Raw genomic sequence first — 27,473 nt, forward strand, 5'->3', positions numbered from 1 at the left:
GAAAACCAAAACAGTCGTAAATGTTGGGTGATGTCAGCTTAGACATGACTCATTTCTATTGCACAATCAAATATAAAGATATTACACACCTGTTTTTTTTAAAAAAACATATTCCTTAGTTCCAAGTCACAACATTTCTATTTAATTGATTAGTCATACTTAAATTTCATCCAAGTTGCCACTATTTATTTTTCTAATATGCATTTATAACACAATGCTGAAGCTTTCTCTTCTATAATTCTCTAATATTAGATGACTTTGTTATGACACAAAACAACAACAAATCCAGTAAACAGTCCATTTAATTGCACTCCCTCGGTCTGGAGACATCCGTTTATATATCTGGCTACTCCTTTTTTTGGAGCAACTAAAGTAGCAGCAGTCCTAATTTGCCAAAGTGATTGGAGAGGTAGTATACACACTGTTCAGCCGTGCTGACAGTGAGTTACTCTAAAATGAGACATGTTTATTTCTTTAGGGACACTAAATTGTTCGTAGGTGTATATTACACAGAGCACTGACACAGAGTCGGATCACCAAGGAGAGAAAGAAAATGTTTACAGCATAAAAGGAAGAGCTATTTTTGGCTTCAGCAATATGAGACACTATTCAGAGCCAGCAACAGCAAATATGTATAATATTTTAGAAAAGCTTGAATATTATAAAAATCTAAATATGGACAAATGCTTTTGTCTACTCTAATGTAAAGAAAATCATCTCAAAGGCCAAAGAACACTATGCTGGTAAACACAGTGCTGGTATTGAGTGTAGTCAAAGATATTTCTAAAACAGGTGTTGTAGATGAACATTCAGTAATACATTGGTGAGCATGCAATCCTTCAGGTTAAATATCACTGTCTGTATTATTTATGACATGTATGATATCTGACCCACTGCCGGGAAATGAATAGAGTCCAAACAAATTCAGTCAGTGTGAGGGTACCTGAGGACATCAAACATCAAGTTGAAGAAAGGTCCTGCAATGCTTTATGCAAATTAGTTTACAAGAGGAAGAGAGCAAAACACATTTTTCGAATGCACCACAATCTTTCCTCCAGGGGGAAACTTTTGTTTTGTATTGATTTCGTGCACGGCTGGGCCTCATCCGTCTACTCCAGCCTTAAAGTACGCAAGACTCCCCGGAGTGTGACAGAAGCAAACAACCCATTCACACATTTTCCGCTCTTCAGTACAAAAAGTCTTGACTATAAAAGTTAAACAATGTCTTAATGAAGTCCAGGTTTTTGGAACAGAAACAAATTGACCTGTCGTTATCTGGGATTGGCTGTGCATAGAAAATCCAGCCCAGATGTGAGGTAGCTACACTTGGCCCATCCCTTTCATTTCTAAACTTCACTATCAGTCTGTTAACCAATGGAAAGCATTCTCACACATTTCGATGGAATGTAGTTACTGTACAATAAGGAATTGTCTGACAGCAATGCATGCAGCTTTAGTGTGAGAGAGACAGAGACAGCCAATGCGACCTATATTTTATAGGCTCTTAAGCACTGACCCACATACAGTAGACAAGGTGGGTGTTGGATCACTTGACTGCACTGCTATGCGTGTGTTTTTATTCAGTTGATGGTCTTTTTAGTTTTACAATGTCCCCCAGACGCAACAAAAAATAGTCATTTAACAAGTACGTTTATACCATCAGAGAGTCAGTCTGAGAGGGTGGTTTCAATATTGAGCTGGTATGGTGTTTTGGACAGACAGGGGATTCATTCCAGTTCGACTGGAAATGGGACACTTATGCATATAGCAGACATGGCCGACGACAATGGCTCTTCTGCCCAAAGTGGTTGGAGATGGAGTGGTCTGCTAGTAAAGTGAATGCACAAAGTCGGACTGATGGTCAGATGTTTGTTCTAGTGCAAATGGAAAAACCACAGTGTTTACACGATGTAGGACAGAGAGCGGGCCAAGCCATCTCACTGAGGGAATTCAAAACAATGTTTTCCAAAAGGGCACCATAAGGAGAAAAAAAATGGTTGCCCATAAATGGGAACAGCCAAGAGTGAGGGTATTAATGGGGCATAATAAACTAACTGCTTGTGCTGTGCAGCAATTGTGGATTAAATGGATCTCGACCAAAACCAAACCTTTTCACAAGCAAACTATTAATGACTTCATTAACAGTTACTGTGCATCATCCAGCACTGAGATGAGCACTGAAGGGAGGTTGGTTGCAGGCTGCAGCAAGCGGTAACCGTCTGGGCCATCTCTGCCATGCATGACGTGGCTCCAACATTATAAATCAACTTGGCCGAACATGCAGACATCTCTCTGCGAATAAACATTTCTCTTACACCATTTCCCAGTCTAAGTAGTAGAGTGGTTGAGAGGTGAAAGGATACTGGGTTTTAATCCTTGTTCTGGCAGCAGTGGGCAAATGTCAACCGATCTCCTAGTTGTAATAGCATAGCAAATACCTGAGAAATGATACATCTTGCAATCTAATAATAAACTGATAAAAAGTATGTTGATTAGCTATTAGGTTTATTATAGTTAATGGGACTATACCTGGACCCTGATAGTATAGGATAAAGAGTAATATGGAGAAGTACAGTATAATTATTAATCAATGTTGCTCTCTTATAATATAGCTTCACACGACATCACACAGTCATTTTGTTTTGTTAAACAAAAAGGCTTCCTTTGCTATTATAAAAGGACAGCTGAGAAACCTCTCCACCTTCGTACAAGCAGAGCAACTGAAAGGAAACAGCAGAGGACCAGCTTCAAGTTTCACACAGGATTAAATAGGAGCCTTATAGGTGGTGGAATAATCATTACAATGGACACATTTCAGAGACGTTTAACCAGGAATTCATAAATCATATGATATCATAACACATGTCTCATATCCTGTGGAAGAAGCAAAGTAAAGCTTTACTGTGACTTTATTTTGTGCCATGAAGCCCTCATTCTATGTTCATTATTTAAACAATGTAGCCTATTTAGTTCATTCTAATCTGAAAATTCAGTTTCGATTCGAAACACATGATAAGATTATATACCAACAAACAAACATAAGTACCTCTACTTTGCATTTGTATCAAGTAGCCCTCCCTGGATAAGCACAGCATCTGACTTTAGATTCCTGCCTTTCATGACAGAAGCCAAAGTAAACCACAATATTTCCTAATCACCACAACAGAATTCTGGCTTTAATCCAGACACTAACATTGTGCTTCAAATGCATATTTAGACCAGTTACATCTGCCATTCACATGTTTACTGACCTATTGACAGGAAGCATAGGACATGCCTGCCAAAGCGACTGTCACACACATGCACATTTAGAGTGCTGATACATGGGGAGAGAATGTGTGTTTATTATTACAATATGGAGCGAGAATGTGTTGCAAATGTTCCTCATTAGGGGTTTTGATTAGGTTGAACTAATTTGGTAAATATTAATAAGATAATATCACATATTAATGAATTCCTTATAATGTTAAAGTGTGGTTAAAAAGGTAGGATGACAGATTCACAGCTCACGCTCAATTTATAATCGTTATAACCTTCTGGTCTCTCTGTACACTATTCCCTGAGAAATGCTTCCATTCACAATATTCCTCTCATATGTTTTTCACTGTTTTATCTCTTCTCTCCTCTCTTTCCTAATCTCCCTCACACATCTCAACACATACTCTGGACTGAACAGGCCCATCAGCTCTCTCCTCCCTTCTTGTCTGTCGGCCATCCTCCCTCCTCCCCTCTCTCTGTCACAGCTTCTCACAAACTGAGGTGGGTCACTGGCGTCCTTCAGCACCCTCTTCCCCTCTCTCCCTCCTCTGCCCACTAGAACTCAGGACACGATGAGGCTAGCAGCACTGTGCATGTTTGGAACGTTACTGGCCTTCTCAGACCTACGTAGGACGACAGCAAGCCCAGGTGAAGGAGCCCAACATTGGAGTATGGGGCCCTGTACTGTGATTCTGAAACCTGCGGGTGCATGCGGACAGGGGCAGGATGAAAACACATGCCCGTACCTAATGGTTCTTCCACCGCTCACTGTCCATTTGCCAGAACAGCTCCAGGACCTGGAAAATATTGTAAAGGAGGTACAGAGGCTGAAGGACAATGTGGATCAACTTAGGAGGACATGCTCTGATTGCACGGGTAGCCAAAAAGAGAGAGACAACACAATTCTACGGGAAAGGGAGAAAGATGAGGAGAAAGAAGGTAAGGAACAACACAAGCTTCAGAGGAATTTTACAAAAGGGAGAGATGCTGAGAGTCCAACAGAAAATGAGAGAGACTTGACACAGTGTGGCACAGATGGTGTTAAAGAGGGAAAGGCTATTCTGGAGGCAGAGGGGGGTGGCAACATAAAAGATGAGGACAGGACAATTTTGGAGGAAAAGGAGAGGAAGAAATGGGAAACAGAAACAGAGGGAGATAAAATTGACACAAATGACAGTGACAAAGACAAATATGTAAATGCAGAGGAAAAGGGAGATGGGAAATATCAAAGTGAGACAGTGAGCAGTGGGAAGGGTCAGTTACAGGAGGCAGAGGTGCAACCCAGCGAGGATGACAACACAAGACAAGGGGAGAGGATGAGAGAAGAAGTAACTGTGGAAAATGAACATGAGAGGAAAGAAACAGTGATGATCAGGGGAGATAACATGGGAACAGCACAGACTGAGCATAAGGTGCAAAACAAGGAAGAAGGCAAGAGGACAGGTAATGATGAGAAAAAGGAGAATAGACTGAATGATCGTCATCCGTGGCAGGAGAAAGGTGAGACAGAAAGCGTGGAGGAGATCACCTCTTCTGGGAATCCCAGAGTGAGCGAGAGGACGGATAGAATCCAGCAACACGGGAATACAGAGAAAGAGCAGCAAAGAGAGGAGAGGGGAGGGAAAGGGAATAAAGAGACGTCTATTATAGAGAAGAGACAGATGGAGATTAAGTCAGAGACAGAAAAAGCTGTCCAGGGTGTACAAAGGGACAGGGACGAGGAACTGACATCCAGACAGTCGAGTGAGATGACAGACATGTTTTCACACCCTCCTCCTAAACTTAGTTCAGTTCCATCACCTGAGTCTACAGGTATAGGAGTTTCCAGCACCAGCTCCCATATTATGACAGGTCATGACAGAGGTTATGATCACAGCTCTCTTGAACTAACAGGCAGCACTTCTGTGACAAACTCTGCGTTTATTTCAAGTTCTGTGTTTATAACGGGCACATGGGCTACTCCTGGCTTAAGCACAACCCCTGGTGAGGGGAGAATCTACAAGACAACCAGCCTGATAACCAGCATTGCTGACCATGTCAAAACAACTGGGAAGGGGTTAACAACTAACAGAGTGACTGAAACAAGGACCCAGAAACGGAGTCAACAAGCAAGTAGGCCAACGACAACAACAATCCCTGATATGTTGGCTAGCTCTCAACAAACAACATCCAGTTCAAACGCTGGGACCAGCTCCATCATGACCGGCCTGAGACCAGATGCAAGCTCCTACGTTAACATTCACTCAACTACAGCAGCTACAACAACCACTCATCCTAGTCAGATATTACACACCACTGAAAGGTTAAGGGCCACAACCCTCAGTTCCTGGACCAGCAAAACAAAGGACAACGCAAAAACCAAACCAGGTAATAAATCCACACCTGGCAAAAAAATAAAACCTGGTCAAAAGCCTAAATCTAACCAAAAGTCTATAACTGGCCCAAAGCCATCACCTGACATCAAGCCATCACCTAGTAAAAAGAGAAAACATCCCATACCTGACAAAAAGCTCAAGCCAGGACAAACTAGGAAGGAAGATGGAAAGCCTTTACGTAATACTTTTCCCATAACTGATACAAGTCCTGAACATGAAAAAAATTCTAATTATAACCAAGATCACTGGCCATCAACGACCACAGCAATGAGCCACTTGGCTAGTTCTCTCCAAACAACCACCAGTCAAAGCACTAAGACCAGCATCATGACCACCAGCCTGAGACCAGCAGCAAGCTCTGACAGCAGCATTAGCTCAACTACAGCAACAACCACCGATCCTAGTCATAGCTTATACATCACTGAAAGCTCTACAGCCACAACCCTAAGTCCTAAGAGCACCAGTACAAATTACAACACAAAAACCAAACCTGGTGTGAAACCCATACCTGGTCAAAAAACAAAGCCTATTCAAAAGCCTAAATTGAACCAAAATCCTAAAACGGGACCAAAGCCTAAACCTGACACGAAGCTTTCACCTGATAAAAAGAAAAAACCTGATTCTCCTCACCAAAAACCTATACCTGACAAAAAGCTTAAACCAGGACAAATTGTGAAGTCTGATGGGAAACCTTCACATGATAATTTGCCAATAACTGATGCCTACCCTAAACGTATTTATGACCAAGATCATACTACTGAAGAACATATGACGTTACCAAACCAAAAGCCAAAACCAGACCAAACGTCTATGATCCCTGCAGACCGAACCCCCACATCTGACAAAAAAACAAAAAGTAAAATTTCAAAGCCTGATAGAAAGCTGTTGCCTGAATATTCACCAATAACTGATGTGAATCCTGAACATGATGAAATGTCTGATTATAATCCTGATCATATGCCAACAACCACCACCTCTAGCCAATTGGCCAGCTCTTTACGAACAACATCCAGTCTAAGCACTAGAATCAGCTCCATGACCACCGGCCTGAGACCAGCATCAAGCTTTGACAACAGCATTAGCTCAACTACAGCAACTACAACAACCACTGATCCTACTCTTAGTTCATACATCACTGAAAGCTCTGCAGCCACAACCCTCAGTCCTTGGACCACCAGAAGAAATTATAACACAAAAAACAAACCAGGTGTGAAACCCATACCTAGTCAAAAAACAAAGCCTATTCAAAAGCCTAACCCTGACGCGAAGCCTTCACCTGATAAAAAGAAAAAACCTGATTCTCCTCACCAAAGACCTATACCTGACAAAAAGCTTAAACCAGGACAAACTGGGAAGTCAGACCAAACCCCCACACCTGACAAAAAAACTAAACATGGTCAAATATCAAAGTCTGATGGGAAGCAGTTGCGTGAAGATTTACCAATAACTGATGCAAATGCTGAACATGATGAAATGTCTGATCCAGATCATGTGCCATCAACAACCACTACCTCTAGCCAATTGGCCAGAACTCTACAAACAACTGCCAGTCCAAGCACTAGGATCAGCTCCATGACCACCGGCCTGAGACCAGCAGCAAGCATTAGCTCAACTACAGCAACTACAACAACCACTGATCCTAGTCAGAGTTTAAACATCACTGACAACTCTACAGCCACAAACCTCGATCATTGGACCACCAGAACAAAACAAAACACAACAATGGAAGCAGGAATGAAACCCATCCCTGGTCACAAACCAAAACCTGTTCAAAAGCCTACTGGAACGCTTAAACCTGATATCAAGCCTATACCTGATCCAAAGAGAAAATTTGAGCACCCTCTAAACCATCCCAAACCTGACAAAAAGCTTAAACCAGGACAAACTGTGAAGGATGGTGGAAAACCTTTCAGTAATAATCTGCTCACAACTGATGCAAATCTAATAAATGACAAAATATTGAATTATGACCAACGACTATCAACGACGACTACTGCTAGACAATTGGCTGGTACTCTCCGAACAACCAGCAATCCAAACACTAGGACCAGCTCCATGACACCAAGCCTGAGACCAGCAGAAGGCTCTGACAGCAGCATTGGCTCAACAACGACGGCAACAACTACAGAAACCACTGACCCCAATCAAAGTTTATACATTACTGAAACCTCAACAGCCACAAGGCTCAGTCCTTGGACCACCAGAACAAAGGACAATATAAAAACCAAAACAGGTGTGAAACCCATAACTTCTCGAAAACCAAAACCTATTAAAAAACCTAAATTTAACCAAAAGCCTGTAACTGGCCCAAAGCCTAAACCCGACAGGGAGCCTTCACCTGATAACAAGAAAAAAACTGATTCTCCTCACCAAAAACCCATACCTGAAAAAAAGCTTAAACCAGGACAAACTGTGAAATCTGATGGGAAGCCTTGGCATGATAATTTGCCAGTAACTGTTGCCCACCCTAAACCTCACCAAATAACAAATTATGACCAAGACCATAATATTGAAAAACATATAACGTTACCAACCCAAAAGCCAAAAACAGATGAAAAGACTATGATCCCTGACCAAACCCCCACATATGACAAAAAGCTAAAACATGGTCAAATGTCAACGCCTGATGGAAAGCCGTTACCTGAAGATTTGCCAATAGTCAATGCAAATCCTGAAGATGGTGAAATTTCGGATTATAATCTAAATCATATGCCATCAACGACCACTACCACTACCCGATTGGCCAGCTCTCTACAAAGAACCACCAGTCCAAGAACTAAGACCATCACCATGACCACCAGCCTGAGACCAGCAGCAAGCTCTGACAGCAACATTAGCTCAACTACAGTAACTACAACAACCACTGATTATAGTCAGAGTTTATACATCACTGGAAACTCAACAGCCACACGCCTCAATCCTTGGAGCACTAGAACAAAAGACAACACAAAAACCAAACCAGGTGTTTGGTCTGATCAAAATCCACAACCTAGTCAAAAACCAAAATTTAACCAAAAGCCTAAAACTGGCCCAAAGACTAAACCTGACATGAAGCCTTCACCGGAGAAAAAAACCGGTTCTCCTCACCAAAAACCCATACCTGACAAAAAACTTAAACCAGGACAAACTGGGAAATCTGATTTGGCGAGTTCTCTCCAAACTACAGCAAGTCCAAGAGCTGGGACCAGCGCCATGACCACCAGCATGAGACCAGCAGCAAGCTCTGACAGCAGCATTCACTCAACTACATTAACTACAACAACCACTGATCCTAGTCAGCATGTATACATCACTGGAATCTCAACAGCAACAAGCTTCAGTCCTTGGACCACCAGAAAAAAGGACAACACAAAAACCAAACCAGGAGTGAAACCTGGACAAAAACCAAAACCTGGTCAAAAGCCTAAATTTAACCAAAGGCCTACTGGTCCTAAACCTGACATGAAGCCTTCACCTGATAAAAAGACAAAACCTGATCATCACCACAAAGCCATACCTGACAACAAGCTGAAACCAGGACAAACTCGGAAGGATGATGGAAAGCCTTTACGTAATAATTTGTCCATAACTGATGCAAATCCTAAACATGAAAAAATATCTAATTATGACCAAGATCACTGGCTATCAACAACCACTACCACAAGCCAATTTGCTAGTTCTCTCCGAACAATCACCAATCCAAGCACTTGGATGAGCTCCATGACCACCAGCCTGAGACCTGCAGCAAGCTCTGACAACAGCATTAGCCCAACTACAACAACCACTGTGCCTAGTCAGAGTTTACACACCACTGAAAGCTCAACAGCCTCAGACCTCAGTCCTTGGACCACCAGAACAAAGGACAACACAAAAGCCAAAGCAGGTGTAAAACCTATACCTTCTCGAAAACCAAATCCTAGTCAAAAACAAAAAAATAACCAAAAGCCTAAACCTGTTGTGAAACCTTCAGCTGATAAAAAGAAAAAATCAGATTATCCTCCCAAAAAACCCATACTTGACAAAAAGCTTAAACCAGGACAAATTGTGAAGTCTGATGGGAAGCCATGGCATGAACATTTGCCAATAACTGACACCCATCCTAAACATCACCAGATACCTAATTATGACCAAGAGCACTCGCCATCAACACCCTCTACAACTAGTCAATTGGCTAGTTTGGTCCAAACTACAGCAAGTCCAAGAGCTGGGACCAGCGCCATGATCACCAGCATGAGACCAGCAGCAAGCTCTGACAGCAGCATTCACTCAACTACAGTAACTACAACAACCACTGATCCTAGTAAGCATTTATACATCACTGGAAGCTCAACAGCAACAAGCTTCAGTCCTTGGACCACCAGAACAAAGGACAACACAAAAACCAAACCAGGAGTGAAACCCAAACCTGGCCAAAAACCAAAACCTGGTCAAAAGCCTACATTTAACAAAAGGCCTACTGGTCTAAAGCCTAAACCGGACATAAAGCCTTCACCTGATAAAAAGCCAAAACCTGATTATTCTCACCACAAACCCATACCTGACAAAAGGCTGAAACCAGGACAAACTGGGAAGGATGATGAAAAGCCTGATGCAAATCCTAAACATGAAAAAATATCTAATTATGACCAAGATCACTGGCTATCAACAACCACTACCACAAGACAATATGCTAGTTCTCTCCGAACAATCACCAATCCAAGCACTGGGATGAGCTCCATGACCACCAGCCTGAGACCTGCAGCAAGCTCTGACAGCAGCATTAGCCCAACTACAACAACCACTGTTCCTAGTCAGAGTTTACACACCACTGAAAGCTCAACAGCCTCAGACCTCAGTCCTTGGACCACCAGAACAAAGGACAACACAAAAGCCAAAGCAGGTGTAAAACCTGCTTTGGCTATACCTTCTCGAAAACCAAAACCTAGTCAAAAACTAAAAAATAACCAAAAGCCTAAACCTGTTGTGAAACCTTCAGCTGATAAAAAGAAAAAAAGCTTGATGACCACCAGCCTGAGACCAACAGGCCTTAGCTCAACTACAGTAACTACAGCAACCACTGATCCTAGTCTGGGGTTATACATCACGGAAAGCTCAACAGCCACAAGCAGTCCTTGGACCACCAAAACAAAAGATAACATGAAAACCAAACCAGGTATAAAACCCATACCTGGACCTGCAGTAAAACCAAAGCTAAGCCCAAAGACAACAGCTTTTGATACTTCTTTGATCAGTAGGGCTCCAGAAAGCATCCCCAACACCAGTTCTGGAACAGTGATTCCGTCAACCAACCCAAATACTAAAAGTGTGTCACACTTAGAGAGTAAGCTCACACTCAGTCTAAAGGAAACTGGAACCAGACAAAGTCCTAAGACATACAGAACAGCAAGCCGCAGTCCTATTCCTAACAACAACGGTCAAACCAGCTCCACTGTACACTCAAAACTAAATTCTGACTTCGTCTCAACAACCCCTGCCACCTCGAAATCTGACCTCTCTACTCCCAGCCACAATCCTGTCTCCACTACCTCCAGTGCCCGAGAGCTACGCGTGAAGATTAACCAGGTGGCTGCCATCCTGAATAACAGCTGGGGCCTAAATGGAGGGCCACAGGACAAATATAATATGACGAGACATCCAAAGGAAGACGCAGAGAACAGCAACACCAGCGAAAACCAGCTCCTGACATCTAAAGGTAAGAGATGAGAGATATGACAATCTTTCATCTTACTCTTTAAAGGGGCATTCCACTCATTTTCAACATTTGACTATGTCATTAATATACCTTAGAGCGGAAATAATAAAAAAGTCCCCCCATTCTGTGTTTCCTAGAACTGTATAAGTATGCAAAAAAGCATTAACATGGTGAAACACATCTTGATGACATCATCAAGATGTGTTTCACAATTTGTTCAGACCTCCAGTTCTAGGAAACACAGAATAGGGGGACTTTTTTTTGTTATTTCCAGACAACAGCTCTAAGGTATATTAATGACACAGTAAAATGTTGAAAATTAGTGGAATGCCCCTTTAACCACTTAAGTCTTAAGCCCTATATACTTCAATGAATAGCGAAAATTGCTGATCTACAGTGTATATTGTATAAGCTCACAATGCATCACAAAGCAATGCATTGTAAGTAAGTGGATATGCTATTTTATATGAAAATATATGTATGTTGATTATTTTCATTTATGTGTGTGTGTGTGTGTGTGTGTGTGTGTGTGTGTGTGTGTGTGTGTGTGTGTGTGTGTGTGTGTGTGTGTGTGTGTGTGTGTGTGTGTGTGTGTGTGTGTGTGTGTGTGCGCGCGCGTGCGTGCGTGCGTGTGTGCGTGCGTGTGTGGGGGTGGTGGTCTGGTTAAAAGTGATTAGACTCAAACATACCAATACAATGAACTCATGCTCAGAGCCCACAAGTGTCTGTTTTGACCATGTAGTTGCTATTGTCAGTGTTTGTATTGGGCATTTCATATAGGAAATGTAATAATATAACAGAAGAGTTGCTCTACTGTTATGTTGTTACATAATCTAATTGTTTCAATAAGTCAACTAGGAGTGGTTATTAAGGAAACTACTTGGCAGAAATGACAGATACAAGTTAATTTGATTAACTTGAATTTCATAACTATTACACAAACACTTGGAGAGAGAGGGAGGCAGAGAGAGAGAGAGAGAGAGAGAGAGAGAGAGAGAGAGAGAGAGAGAGAGAGAGAGAGAGAGAGAGAGACATGGGAGAGGAGGTAGGTGGGAAGGAATGAGGGAGAGAAAGAGAGAAAATAAAACTATCCATTTTCCTTAGCATGTGACCATTCCTATGAACTTTAATAAACCTTGAAAAAGAGAATGGTGGATTTCTTCAGATGACATTACATTTTCCAAACTTTTCTTTTTTATACAAAGAAACTATAGTACAAAAAAATGTTGTGGATCAGTTCTCTTAACTTCTCTATGTGGAAATTGTGACATTTCAATTATTACTCCATGGCAGTTCTTGCTATCACATCAATGGCAAACAGAAGTATTTAAACTGAGTAGGCAGTGAGACCAAAGATAATCAATAATGATGGGAGTAATTAAATCTGAGATCATCATCTTTGCAACATGTGTTGTGTGGCTAATCTTTGTTACATGAGGAATTCACGCATATGTGCAACGTCCCTTAATATGAGCAGTGTTTTGGAATAAAATAAAACCCACAGCTGCACATTGCCTTAGACAGAGTAACAGCTTTAAAACGTCATTTAATGGAGCACAGCTTACAGTGAATAACTAATTAAGTGTCACATCAATCTTGTGGATTCTTCAGCCAAACACATTTAGTCACTTACTGTAAGGTCATACACTACATATCCAGACAAACAACTGCCTAACCCCGCATTAAACTATGCAACTGTAGGCTTTATTTTTCTAAAGGATAACAGCTATAGGACTTATGCCCTCATGAGTAATACAGTAAGCAATTTGTTTACTGTCATTGTTTCACTTTATTTTTGACTAATTTTTGTACTCATTTTGTACTTCCAGCAGCTGGGTGGAGCGTTATCTTCTATCTATCATTACTTAATGAGAAATGTAAAGGGGTCTTCACTTACATGTTTGGGGTAATTTTAACCTACTCAGGCTTTTGTGTGCACCCCAGTTTTTAAGTTGTTTGATTAAGTATTTAGATTAGATAGGCTATTTGATATATGAATCCATTGTAACTTCAAACTCTATTTTAACCATATTAGATTAATTGAAAATGTTAATTGATTTGATACTTTACAATACAATGCCTACTAAAAGGATTTATGCAAGGAAGCCTATTGGCTTGTTTCCATTGGGGTCCTTTTGTACTCATGGAAAACATTTAATGATCGACAAATATCAAAAACATCATATAAACGAGTAGAAACCAAAGAGTAAAAATATGTACAGACAGTAAAAGGTTCAGGGATATGCTTTCACTTTTTACAGAGGGCAGTTTTGAATTGCAGCCACCTGTAAGTGCTCTTTTAAAGCGGTTTTGAAAGAGAATAGGGATTCACACTTCTTTATGACTGTTGGTAAAATGCCAAATCTGGGTTGAATGTGATTTGTGGAGCTCCCTCTGGTGTTGTGATTGTGGACTTGATTGACGTTTTGAAGTAGTTTTTAGACCAGTAGGCCTACATGGGTGTCAATGAGGTGGTGTATCTTTTCTACCATGTACCGAAATGATCAGGGGCCAGGGGTTAAATGATTTCTAGAATCTAGGTGTAAAGCCCAAACCACAGGAAAGGGTTGGGACGGGACGAGACGGTTTTTAAGGTAAACCAAACCACACCAATGCAACTCATTGCAACTCAATGAGTTGCATTGGTGTGGTTTACCATAAAAACGTCCCGACCCGACCCTTTGGTGTGGTTTGGGCTTTAGGCCAAGCAGTAGCCTGACCAGTTTGTTTTGGGATCAATATACATTATCTGTCTGTCTGTCTGTCTGTCTGTCTGTCTGTCTGTCTGTCTGTCTGTCTGTCTGTCTGTCTGTCTGTCTGTCTGTCTGTCTGTCTGTCTGTCTGTCTGTCTGTCTGTCTGTCTGTCTGTCTGTCTGTCTGTCTGTCTGTGTAGAATGAGTCATTATTTGTAAAACATACTCTTTCTGTCTGCAGTCACCACATCACCAAGAGACTGCTCTGATCATGTAGTCAGAGGGAAGAAAAGCAACAACGGCATCTACCAGGTGACCCCTGAGCCCCATAACAGAACCTTCCCAGTGTTCTGTGACATGGAGTCGGGCAGTGGGGGGTGGACCCTCATACAGCGCCGCCAGGATGGCAGCGTGAGTTTCAACAGGACATGGGCCGAGTACCGGTCAGGATTCGGGGAACTGGATGGAGGGGAGTTCTGGCTGGGAAATGATAAGATCCACCTGCTGACCCGTGCCAGGGACATGGTGCTACGTGTGGAGCTGGAGGACTTCGAGGGGGTGAAGGGATATGCAGAGTATGGGCAATTTAGGGTGGCGAGTGAGAGAATGCGCTACCGCTTGACGGTTGGCAATTATTCGGGCTCTGCAGGCAATGCCCTTCGCTTCAACAGGATGTATGATCATAATAACAGGGCCTTCACTACCCCAGACAAGGACCATGACCGCTACCCCTCCGGGAACTGTGGGGCATACTACAGCTCAGGGTGGTGGTTTGATGCATGCATGGCAGCAAACCTTAACGGGAGATACCATGTGGGAGCATACAAAGGGGTCCGGGATGGTATTTTCTGGGGGACATGGCATAACATAACAAGAGAGTACTATCTCACCAATGATCGACACTCTTTTAAAACCGTCAAAATGATGATCAGAAGCAAAGGCTTTGCAACTTGAGTCTCTTGGACTATACTACCTTTTCATGCTTGAAAACAGTATGAGATTATAAGCTTTATGGGTAATTTACTCCCACCACCATGTGCTCACAAGCTGTCTTTTAAACCAAATGATTATTGTGCACTACTAACACAATATACCAACACAAGGCTGCCGCCTTGTGTTGGTATATTGCAATACTTTTCTTTTTTTCCTCCATGAAGGATTTACTCAATGTACCAGTATATGAAACTAAGGAAAGGTGTACATAGGTGTACATAGTAATAGTAATTACGAAAAATATTCTTTTTTTTTAATGTTTTTTTTTGTGGCTTTCGCCTTTATTTTATATTTTTTTATGGAGGGACAGACAGTAGGCTGACAGGAAATGGGGAGAGAGATGGGGGGGAAGACATGCAGTAAAGGCCGTCGGGATCGGGAGTCGAACCCACGGCACACTGCCAGACTGGATTACCAGCCAAGGTGCCTGGACCGTTGAGCCACGGCCCAGATGAAAAATATTCTTATTCATAGAATATATTTTTGTAATCTCTTATTTTTTCTTAATGGAAATGTTGTTTGAAACTATAGTTTTTGAGTGGTGCAAACCACTCCAACAACTGGCTTTGTACCCGTGTACCCGTGTTTGTTCGTACCAAAAAAACGAGCATAGCAACCAAAAAAACGAGCATGGTTGCAATGGTTAGTATGTGACGTCACTGACATCACCAGTAACTATAACAATAAATGTGTAGTTGCACCACTCAGTTCACACGGGTGTGATTTTTATTCTATGACAAGAAAGACAAATATCATCTTGTGAAGTTATTTTTCTATCAGTGAAGATTGATGAGCAATAGAGAGAGACTGATAAACATTTTGACAGTACTGGAATGTTAATTGTTGGTTGATACTGTTGACTATTCTTGGTATCATTTTGCATTTTGAGATCAATAAAATGTGTGTACAAAAAAAACTTCATTTCACAAACATCTCTTTGGAACTTTAGTTATTTTCTAAATTAGTTACAGCCTAAACAATAGCCTAAATTGAAGGAAAAACATTAAGTCTGATATGTACCATGCAAGGCGTGCAGGTTCACATCATGTATAGCCTAACATTTTCAAATAGTTTATTATTATTATTTACATTTTGGACAAAATATTCAATTTTAAATCAAGGTGCCCTGATGTCCATATACAGGTAGTGCCCAGTCTGCTCTGCACCTATGATGGCTGGAATGCTCCCAATTTCAATCTGGCCCTGTAGACAGATGGCCTTAAATAAATCTGCATTCCCCTGTAATACAGGTGGTTTAAAGCGTATGACAAATATTCTAACTTATCTTCGACATAAATTAATTCTCTCAACTATTTGCGACAGTCAGTGATTGAACTTGTCACAAGACTCCAATTCCCAACATTCTGTTCAAGGCGTGTCCGACTCTGAAATGTGATCATGTGTTGCAACCATTCAGTGTTGCTGTTGTAACTTTTACCAAAACTAAATTATTTGACCTCTATTTAATTTCATCACACAAAAAGAAGTATCAGCGAAACAAAGCATTACGTGTTATTCAAAGGTATTCATTTATTTAAAGTTTATAATGGTCTAGTATAACAAATTAATGGAAATTACAACCTTAGATAAAAACGTCATAGATTGTCAAAAAAAGTACAAAACGTTTGAGGTAAACATCATTGAAAAAGCCATTTAAAAAGCCCTTATCAAAATCACAATTCGTTTTATCAGTTAAAAGCTTACTTCACAATATCTAGCCATCCTAAAAAAAATGACAACACATTTTTATTTACAAGGTAGTGGTGCCACAAATACAGTGTATAAGACGACATTCAGTAAAAATGCAAAACTCTTTGTCAAATGTAAACAATAAACAATCACCCATTACACTCCTGTTGTAGTAGGCCAAATTGAGTCTAGACAAGCAGATGAAAAGGATGTCATGACATTCATGTTTGCCCTAAAAAGTAACTTTGTATCAGCTGTTTGACCTTTAGACCTTTCAGTCCACGTTTTATCATAATGAATAAAGCTGTGTTATCAAATCAAAAGACCACAGTGGAGAGAAGTGGGGAGTGTAAGACTCAGAGACTCAGAATAAATACCCACACAAATTGAAACGCTAAATCTAATGCAATGAGAAAATGTGTGTTATTTTCTCTTGTAGATGTTGATTAAAAAGATGCCCCTCATTGGGAGATGTACACAGCGAAATCCTCAGTCTTATTTTATCCATTTGTAACTCTGAGAGTGTACACTCTCAGAGTTAAATCAACACTTACAGTGTATGGAGTGCACTTAAACATGGAATCAGAAAATCCTAAAGATGTTACCGCTGTAAAATAGCTATTAAAAGCTCCTTAATGTTTTGTCCCCCAAATATGAAAGCAACAGAGTAGGGCGTATAGGGAGGTATAGGGCTGGCTTTACAACCCTGAGGAGAAGCCTGTCTAAACGGTGCTCTGTCTGCTCTCGTGACCATATCCGTTAGACTCTGCGGTGTGGGATGGAAAATCAATGAATAGACCTATCCCGTCCGAGTCTGAGTCTGCAGACACTTGCCCAATTATGGTTTCTGGGCTGGATGATCCACTGGGAGGTGTGGAAGAGGCACCCATGCTCATATCAGTGAGCGTTGTCGTGGCTTCAGTTCCATGAAGCGGTCCTGGGGAGTGAAGAGGAAGGATGGTGGGAGAGGGAAGAGGCAATTCCAGGGCACTTGCTCCTCCCGGTACCATTCCTATGACAAGAAAGGTCAATGAATTTGATTCACGGGCTGAACCAGACCAGCACAGAGAAGGAGCAGTGGTTCTCAAACATTTTAATTTAAAGGAACTCTAGTTTGGTATGCATTAGGCCACGGACCAGGGATGCAACAGTTGAGCTAAATCGAACTACCGGTAATCAATTTCAGCGATTATAAAGGTTATCCATTTTAATTTTGAAATTCCGCCTTCTCCCCCCAAATGTTTTTAAAATAGTGAAAATAGCTGAGCTTGTAAATCTGCTATTCTTGCTAAGTGAAAAACAAACTAAACAAAACAAATGAATCGACTTTGCCGTTTGTAAGAATCTATTCAAATTTTCTCACGTCTTTTCATAAAAAATAAAACTTTTGTTAAATTGTTTAAAAAAACATGCTTCTCGATTATTCGATTACTTGAAAAAGTAATCGATAGAATAATCACTACAACAATTGTCAATAGTCCCCATAACTCTGAGTTACAGACCTATATCGGTGCATTTGGTTCAATAAATTAGCTGGGGACCCCCTGGAACCCCCTCAAGGATCCCTGGGGGTCAACAGGCCCAGACCCCACTGGACAGTGGACAAGAGGAAGAGAAACAGCAGCTAGTCTGTGTCAACATGAATTAAGTGTGTTTACTGCTGGCTCAATGATTTAATTTCAGTCATAACATTAGGATGGACGCATTCATTGAATTGTGAACAATACTCTACCATTGAACTGAGGGCCCACACAGAGCCTGTTGGCAGAGGAGGAGGACAGCTCAGGTCCAGAGGCTAGGTCAGCGTAGGCTAGTCCTTGTTCTTCCAAGCATATGATCTCGCAGGCCGAGTGGCGTCTGATTCCTCCGCTCCCAACAGAGCTGGCGTCTGGGTCAAATTCAGCCACTGGTGTCAGTAAGAGAGGGATATTATAGCTTTTAGATCGGACCACTGGGTTTTTGGATGGCTGATCCGAGGTCTTCGGCCAGCACCACTGTAAACGTTTCTCTGCAAGACAAAGTAGAAAGGAGAGAGGGAGAAATTATTAGCTGGTTTCAGAGTAGTTTCTATTAGTTGTTTATTTACTCAATAAACTAAAAAAAACTCAGACAGCTAGGTTTGAATGATCTCCTCTGCCTTACCCATCACACAGCATTGAGCCTCACTTCCATCTCCAGAACAGAGTCCATGGGTACCCAGGTAAGGAGAAACCACCTTTTGAACCAGAGATTCCAGTCTCAAGTAGTCTTCATTTGCACCTCGTGATTCATGGACCCCCTACCAACACAATCGAAATCACTTTAATGGCCAAGTAAGTTTGCAAATAATGGCGGATTTGGCAGGCTTTTCACGTGCACTCAATCTATTACAATAGAAATGTGCATGAAAACATGGCATAAGACTGTAGACATTTATTCTCAATGGGATCCAGGGACCCACAGGGCCCAGGGGTCCTTGAGTGAGAATAATGATCTTCATTATTACATGTACAAATAATAACAAAGAACATACAAGAATGGCTATGTTGATCATAGTTTCATTGTTATCGGCTTATCGCTATACCTATACAGTACAAAGACAGTAAAGGAATTATGGACAGACCATATTGATCAAATGATGTCTAACGATAAAAACATGTATTAGATCGGTGTCTCACAGTCAGATAAAATATCAAATTGGGGGTTCTCAAAATGAAAAAGGTTGGACATCACTAATGTATCTAGGTATATGTTACGGAATAGGGAAATTACAGAGGAGATACCTGTATGTCTTAGCAAGGGACTTTACATGAGTGAATGCATGCTTGTATGAATTCACCCACCTGTAGAATGAGCAGCATCTGTGTAACAGAGGGGGGCACGCGGGCCCGAGGTCGCGATAGCGCATCATCTAGGTTTACACTCAGGACTATGGTGTTCCGGAAGTGAAGCAGCGCAAGCTGTTTAACAGAGGGCTCCTTACCCTGGACAGACGAGGAAAAGGCAGCGGGATTGAGATTTGACTACACCCAGAACCACTGTTACATTAAAACCACATTAACCATGGTGTCCCCGTTTTGGAAATGTCATTATATGCAACCATTATTGAAAATAAATAGCCTAGGATGCTTAATTTATCTACAAGCGTTATGCGTTGTGAGCTTGTGAATTGACCATTTTCACAGTGTCCGACATAAGTGCTTAACTCTGAGAAAGTATAGTAGAGCAGATAGAAGAGAGAGCACTACCTGGACAGGGTGGAAGATAGCCTGCAGCATTGAGAGAACATCACAAAAGAAGAAATCCCACGTCTCTGCCAGAGAGTCTAATAGCTTCTGGCCTACACAAATAGGGTAAAGCAAAAATGTAAAAGAGACTATTGATTTATACTTGCTGACACTGAGCTCCCTTTGTTCAGATTGTGTCCAATAGCGTTCGTACCTTCATAGAACCTGATTTTGTCTCGTAGAATGACCATGCCCTTAGTCAGCAGCTGATTCTGTGAGACGCAGTGAATAGAATCAACCTTATTAAACAGCAATATCAGAGGTACTGTCAGCGAGTACCACAACACCAGAAATTATCATAACACAATGTATTGCAACATGTAATTCTGTCTTATACATCAGTAACTGGTTTCATGTATCTGGAAGATGTGTTCTATTGCTTCTGCTTTGTAGCATTTACAGCTCACTGTCTCCCGAGTGGATAACCACCCTGATCCTATTTCACCCAATATCAAAGGTTTCAGTTACCTGAAGGTATTCCGTGAAGAAGGAGCCCAGCTCAGTTTTCAACAGATGCCTGAGGAAACAAAGATAACTACATCACTCTAACACAAAGTGATTAGAAAAGTATCATGAGTGTAAATGCAGATTCTTTGTTTGTCTGATTCTTTCTTTCTTTTTTGCCTTCCTTTCTGCCTTTCCTTTCTAGTTGCTCCAAAACATATAGCCTACTACAGTACCTACCCAATAATGAAATGATTACTATATTTACCCAGGGTATCTGGGCTAAGCTCAAGAAGCCAGGCCCTGCTCATAGAACATTTCATCGTAGTGGTTCAATGCCTTGTTCAAGGGCACTTCAGCTGTGGTAATTTTAACGTGTCGGACTGCTGATTCGAACTGGCGACCTTCCGGTATCAAGACCGCTCGACAATCCGTTCGGCCACCGCTGCCACAGGCTTTGTATGCACACATAATAGTAAATAGCGGTGAAACCAATAATAATGACCACAGGTCTCTGACCTCCACATGGCTCCCCCTGTGTGTTAATGTGTTGACTGAGCTATAATAGAAACTGATGTGATGATAGAGGTTATGGGTCTAATGTCTGGTTGAGAGAGATAATGAGATATCTGGCATGACCACATGACACATGCATGCACACACACACACACACACACACACACACACACACACACACACACACACACACACACACACACACACACACACACACACACACACACACACACACACACACACACACACACACACACACACAAACACACACACACACACACACACACACAAACACACACACAAACAAGCTCATTCACAAGAAAACAGACATTAAGTCAGCTCTGTACACCCAGGGTATAATTATGCTACTTTTAGCACAAAATCACATCAACAGTCAAACATAGCACACATGAATGTTCCCTTGTATAGTGTGTGTGTGTGTGTGTGTGTGTGTGTGTGTGTGTGTGTGTGTGTGTGTGTGTGTGTGTGTGTGTGTGTGTGTGTGTGTGTGTGTGTGTGTGCATGCACACATACACACATAGCCTGGGGTTTTTACATACCGGACCCCTTCATTGAGGGTGTAGAGTTCGTTATCTGCCAGACCTTTCTTCTGGAAGACAGCTATAACGGCGTTGTGGATGCTGCAACACCACAGACAAAGCCGGCCCGGATCAGTACGCTTGGAAGTTCGTACTAACGAAGCCAGCCTTGACGGTTAACGGTTAATGACATAATATTCATAGGACATACACGTACCTGTTCCATGTGGCGTTGGCCCCCGCTCTCTTCTGCTTTTCTCCCCTGTCCTCCGGCGAGCCTTTCTCACTCTTTCCCAGCTCACTGAGGCTCGGAGAGCTCATCAACTTCAGCCGATGCAGAGTTCTCATGTCAGAGATGGAGAGGAGAAGGAGAGAGAGAAAGGGAGAGAAAGATGGAGGATGGGAGAGAAAGAGAGTATGCACTAAGTACTGGACAGGAGAAAGGAGGTCAGGCCAGGCACCAATGTACACACACACACACACACACACACACACACACACACACACACACACACACACACACACACACACACAGGAAAGAAAGAACGACAAGAAGGTAGCTTGAGGGGAGAAGGGAACAGAAGCTGCGCGCGCGTGCGTGTGTGTGTGTGTGTGTGAGTGTGTGAGTGTGTGTGTGTGTGTGAGAGAGAGAGTTGGAGAGAGAGAGTGGGGCAGAGCACAGTGAGAGTACAGTGACAGATAAATAGAGAGCGAAGTAGGACAGAGTGAAGTGTGGTAAGAGAGAGATAGGGTGTTAAGAAAAGGATGGGGCGGAGCCAAGCTGGAAGGTGGGCCACAGTAGTGTCACCATACTGTTTGATAACAATAGCACATCCACTGATACTGCCTGCCCTTCTTCTCTTCACTCTCCTCTCTCTCCCTCTCCTTATGCTACAATACAGCCATTGACTCCAACAAATTATTATGCATAACACAGATGCGGAGGGAACTGCTGATCCGGACAAGACTTTGTTCTGCTTGTCATTATAGAGTCGGGCTGAGGAGGAAGCAGTCTGGACACCTCAACAACAACTGAACCGGGACAGGAAATGGTGATACAATACAGGACAATAAAGACCATTTTCCTGCTCTTCTATTTTCAACACATATGGTGATGTGTGCTGTGCAACAACATAAAACTGACAAGCAGCAGCCTTACGGGAGACATCCCATTTCAGCAACAGGATTTGCCTCATTCAGGGGTTTCTTGAGGAGTGATGCACTCACTATTACCAGTGTACAGTACAGTCATGTGTAAGTTATCTCTTCTTGAGTCACATTTTCCTAAAACAAATGTCCCTGTATGAGATGACAGCAGAAATACAGTGTAGATTGATGCCTCTTGTTCCAGTGGCTGTAGGTGAAAATTAGGTCTGAACAACCCCCGCAGTCCAGAAACTGTGGACGGCACTGTAAACAATAGACCAATTCAACGCCCACATACATACAAACACACAAACATGGAAGCACATTTCGGAAGGAATTTTTACAATGAATCTGCAAACGTAAGCACACATCCACACCCTTATATCGTTGCTGTCGGGCAGAAACCTCCATATTCTATATATATATATTGTAAATGTTTCTAAAACACCTGGGACAACGCTCCACATGTCCCAGACTCTTCTCCCTTCTGGCTCCAAAACTATGGAATGAACTTCCCATTGCAATCAGAACTGCAGACTCACTCCCAATCTCCCGCCGTAGTCTGAAAACTCACCTCTTCAGACTCTATTTCTTAGCCTGTAGCACTTGCACTAGCCTTAACGACCTTATTACAGTTGTAGGCAAAGGCTAAACTTGTAACTTGTAGATAGTCATAGCACTCTATAGTGTATAGTATACTGATATTCTACTGTTAGTCGGATGTTAGGTCCTTGGCTTGCTTATGATGCATGACTTGATGACTATTTCTATGTATTAATGTATTACCATGGCATGTGTTATACTTACTTATACTTACTTATGTAAATCGCTCTGGATTAAGAGTGTCTGCTAAATGCCTAAATTATAACGCCCTACTACTTGATCATAAGCGTCACACAAAAGCATCACAATTAGCAGATCTGCATGCTCGAAACGTGGCTTATAGTAAGTTTATAGCTATTTTTTCTATATCTGAATTTGAATCCTGAAAAGTAACCTATCAGTTTTGGAGTATCAGTTTCCACCCCACAGGGACGATATACATTATAAAATATTAAGTCAGGGCATAATTATCGTTAGGTCACCTCACCCTAGCTGTGTTACAGAAATATTCAGCTAGTGAATGAAACAGAGATGCTTGGATTGTTACAACTGCTTATGAATATTTCACATGTTTACCGAATGCTAATCCTAGGAACGGATCCTTACCTCCTGATTGGATGGTGGCCGCTGTCCATGTCAGGGCTTGGGGGAGGGGCTGAGAAGGTGGTGAAGTTGAGTGACAGGGGTCGGGGGGAGGGGCGGGAAGCATGCCTCCTCCGGAGCCCGTCTAGCATCTGTCAAAAACAGACAGGAAATGGTGCAAAACTGTGGCTGCCCTGAGATTGTTGAGGGCACTGGGTCTGGCAGACATTGACAATACAGATCATACAAGAGACACTGCAGTTGAAGTGACAAGCATAAAACAGTGTCTTTTAAAACTAAACTGCTCAGTCCTATATAATTTCTATAGTAGTATTATATTATTTATAATTTTGTATTGTTTTTGCCACTCATTGCCAATTGCAGTTGAACAGTGGATTTAGGAGAGTAAGCTATGTATACCAGTAAGTCATGCTAATTCCTATAATAGGCTATTAATATTCTATACAGTATTGAGTAGGCTATTGTATCATTTGTATTTGCCAGTTTTTTGGTTTTGTTGCTTATGGAGGAATGTAGAACTCTGTAGACTAAAGTAGAGCATTAGCTGGACTTGCTTTACATGTCAGGTGTGTTGAGACAACTACCGTATATAAATAAAATGTAGGCTACTGATAATACGAGCATCTGAGCAGTAGGCCTACATTCCTCTCTTATTAGTCTGTAACTGTTTTACAATGATCCTGCAGGTGTGTTGATTTGTATGATTTAATTTCTCATCAGGTATCACTGTACATGAGGGTCACCCGTATTGATTTCTCAGAGGATATAAGATATTACGTAATTCGTAAATAAAAGTTGAATGAATGAAGAATAATACATTTGCAATATCGATCTCTTCAACAAGGGGAAAAATAAACAACAGATGTGAAAGAGACGAGAAGAGGAAAATAGCACAATAAATGAAATAATAAACTTACGTCTCTGGGGTTTAAAGGTCAGTAGGCTACACAGACTAAGGAGCCAAGAAGATTAAAGATTAAATTGCCCTATTTATCCATATTATATTAATGTTATGGTGGATTCCTTACACTGATATAACTATTGTCTGTTTACTCTTATGATTTCAACACTATGGGGAGTAGGCAAACCGTTTTCTCTGGAGTTTTTGCAATAAATGATGTTTTGCAATCAACCTTAGCTTTCTATTTCCACACACACAACTATTACATCAGTTTTGAGTGAATTAATCAACCTGCAAAGGCCACGTAGCCTCGCTCGTCGTTCCTCTTGAAATATGACATTATATTTGGGTGTCTCCCCATAAAAAATGCACAAGCACCATCAACTGGTCACTGGGGAGAACAACAGTCTGGGTTGTCAGTCCCAAACCCAGACAAAGACAGCAGAAGAACCCAGTGAAAGACAGCGCGTGTGTTATCATTTCCCTGTATAGGTGCCAAAGTAAATGAGAGTGACTCATCTGTTTCCCAGAAGGCTACCTTATATCCCAAGTTGAAATCACATTAATTTCCGCTCCCTCTTCAGTCATACAGTATACAGTATACAGACGCAGACATGGAGGGAGAGAGAGATGCCACGCCAGTGGGTATTCTGCTTTTGTTCTTGTATATGCTGCTACATTAAGACGAGTGTATAATGGAATCGACACCCGTACAATCGACGTTTACATTTTTAATCTAACGCATTTAGGCCTGTCTAGTGGGCCTCGACATTGTCCCCGTTAATAAATCATAGAACAAACAAAAATCGAAACCGTGCAAATCGCGCAATACGTTGATGTTTTTCTATGTGTGTGCGCGTGTGTTGCTGTAGCATAACGCAAGCAGGGCAGGGTAGGAATGTGTAAACAAAACGCGGGTCGCGCACTACAGTCACACACACGAAGTGCACCGTGCACGAATAGCTTCATCATATTCATAAATGTTCAAAGTTGCCACATGCGCCGCCAGTCCTCTGTATAGTCCTACTCACCGTTCCTGTCCTGTCGTGTTATTCTTGGTGGAATGAAATGGGCAGCACCTATCTACCGACTACCGACGATCATGCATCATTTGGCTGCACATCAGTCGCGTTGGTTGTCCTCTCCTCTTCAGACCACCCAGTCCGACCACACACACACACACACACACACACACACACACACACACACACACACACACACACACACACACACACACACACACACACACACACACACACACACAGTCACACACACACACACACACACACACACACACACACACACACACACACACACACACACACACACACACACACACACACAGAGCGGTCAGCGGGGTGCAGTGGAGAGATGCGCCAGCCAGCATCAGCGACCTATGCGTGGGGAGTCATTCATGGAGCCTGAGCCGCATGCTCGCCCCCATGTTGTTTTGACTAGATGCAGCAGACCCGTGTTGTAGACGGACCGACCGAGCGTCTACGAGCACACGTGCACGCGCATTATGGCATCTTGGCCTAATAATCAGAGTGTGAAGGGGTGCGTGCGTGGTGTCCTAACGGGTTGAGGCAGGCACACATAAATGACACATTTATTTATTTATAGGAGTTTGGTGAGCCAGACTCTCATGTTGTTTTGACATTCACTGTTTCAATAATTGTATTGACTGTTTGATTTGGAACCTCAACCTCATATCTACGCTTTAGGTCCGGAGCGGAGCTAGCTAGTAGCCTATGACACACGCGACGCTCGCGCACCAGAAACCTTAAAATGTTAAAAAAAATAGCTGATCTATAAGCTCACTGTCGTATGATTGTGACCTTGTAGATCATCTATTTTTAATAGCCGAATAGGTATGTTTGTGTGATGATACCGAGGAGAAGACCTGACATGATACTGACCATGAAAAAAAACTGACATGATTGACCATGACCAATCATGTCAGTTTAATTATTAAACTGACATGTAAATTATACTGATATGATACTTTCAATATCATTAGGCCCTACATGTCAGTTTCATGACATAGGCCTACTGTGCTATACTGACATGATACTAACATACTGACATGATACTGACTATGATGATATTAGGCTACAGTGGCCATACTGACTATTATAGAATATATGAAACCGATATGATTGACTATGATAGGCTAAGGCTACTGACATGATGATACTGATCATCATACTGACATTCTCTGACAGAGTGCCACAATTGTTTTATTTTTCCAGTTTTTCATGTGGTGACAGTACTTCATTAGACACCCTGGAGTCGTTTTCATGTGCAATGGTGTATTAACTTTGTATTTAGGGTTTCTTCCTGGAGGCTGAACCCTTGACAGTCAAACGGGCCAATGAAATAAACAGTAATATAGTGACATCACACTATCAGCCCCTCCCCCTTTATCATAAAACTACAGCTGTGGGTGCGACTTCAGTTCAGGTAGATCACCACCCATCACCACGCAAACCAGGCATACTTAATGAACTGGTGGGTGTGTATTTAACAAATACTGTACACTTTTTGGAAAAAGTTCTTCCTCCTTATATTCTAATAATACCTGATGATCATGTTTTAGGATGGGAAAAAATCGTGGCACTCCATCTTTAAAGACAACTTTCCAACTGATATCACAAGGGCTTTTTATTTGTCCCGAAGCGATAACGAGGAAAAACGGCACAGAAATCACATAAACAATATTTTTAACCACAATTAATTATTACCAATATGAATGTCCTTGTCAGTCAGTCATGCT

The 27,473-nt window shown here is 41.8% G+C and overlaps 2 protein-coding genes across 2 annotated transcripts; one reads left to right on the forward strand and one right to left on the reverse strand.

The window, feature by feature from the left end:
* Positions 1-4,007: 4,007 nt before the first annotated feature.
* LOC306923939 (uncharacterized protein) lies at positions 4,008-15,253 on the forward strand (the record flags this gene model as incomplete). The annotated part of the gene is made up of 3 exons (XM_079502283.1): positions 4,008-5,001; positions 10,588-11,304; positions 14,239-15,253. The coding sequence occupies 3 exons, from the start codon at positions 4,008-4,010 to the stop codon at positions 14,949-14,951; spliced, it is 2,424 nt and encodes an 807-aa protein (XP_079358409.1). The 3' UTR covers positions 14,952-15,253.
* A 1,248-nt stretch (positions 15,254-16,501) lies between these two features.
* On the reverse strand, positions 16,502-26,121 carry prr5a (proline rich 5a (renal)). Its single transcript, XM_079502478.1, has 11 exons — positions 25,729-26,121; positions 23,800-23,927; positions 21,662-21,787; positions 21,466-21,546; positions 20,414-20,462; positions 20,100-20,157; positions 19,907-19,998; positions 19,502-19,642; positions 18,822-18,957; positions 18,412-18,687; positions 16,502-17,691 (listed from the first exon to the last, which is right to left on the reverse strand). The coding sequence occupies exons 2-11, from the start codon at positions 23,925-23,927 to the stop codon at positions 17,402-17,404; spliced, it is 1,377 nt and encodes a 458-aa protein (XP_079358604.1). The 5' UTR covers positions 25,729-26,121; the 3' UTR covers positions 16,502-17,401.
* Positions 26,122-27,473: the final 1,352 nt, after the last annotated feature.

This window comes from Electrona antarctica, assembly GCF_951216825.1.
Source record: "Electrona antarctica genome assembly, chromosome: 5".
In the NCBI taxonomy this organism is placed as follows: domain Eukaryota; kingdom Metazoa; phylum Chordata; class Actinopteri; order Myctophiformes; family Myctophidae; genus Electrona; species Electrona antarctica.

Bases quoted from the DNA above. Each gene is read 5' to 3' on its own strand.
- prr5a (XM_079502478.1), bottom strand. From the start codon at position 23,927: ATGCTAGACGGGCTCCGGAGGAGGCATGCTTCCCGCCCCTCCCCCCGA. The intron at 19,643-19,906 runs GTAGTGCTCTCT...TCGTCTGTCCAG, and splicing joins CTATCTTCCACCCTGTCCAG to GGTAAGGAGCCCTCTGTTAA. The intron at 18,958-19,501 runs GTGGGTGAATTC...TTGTGTTGGTAG, and splicing joins AGATGCTGCTCATTCTACAG to GGGGTCCATGAATCACGAGG.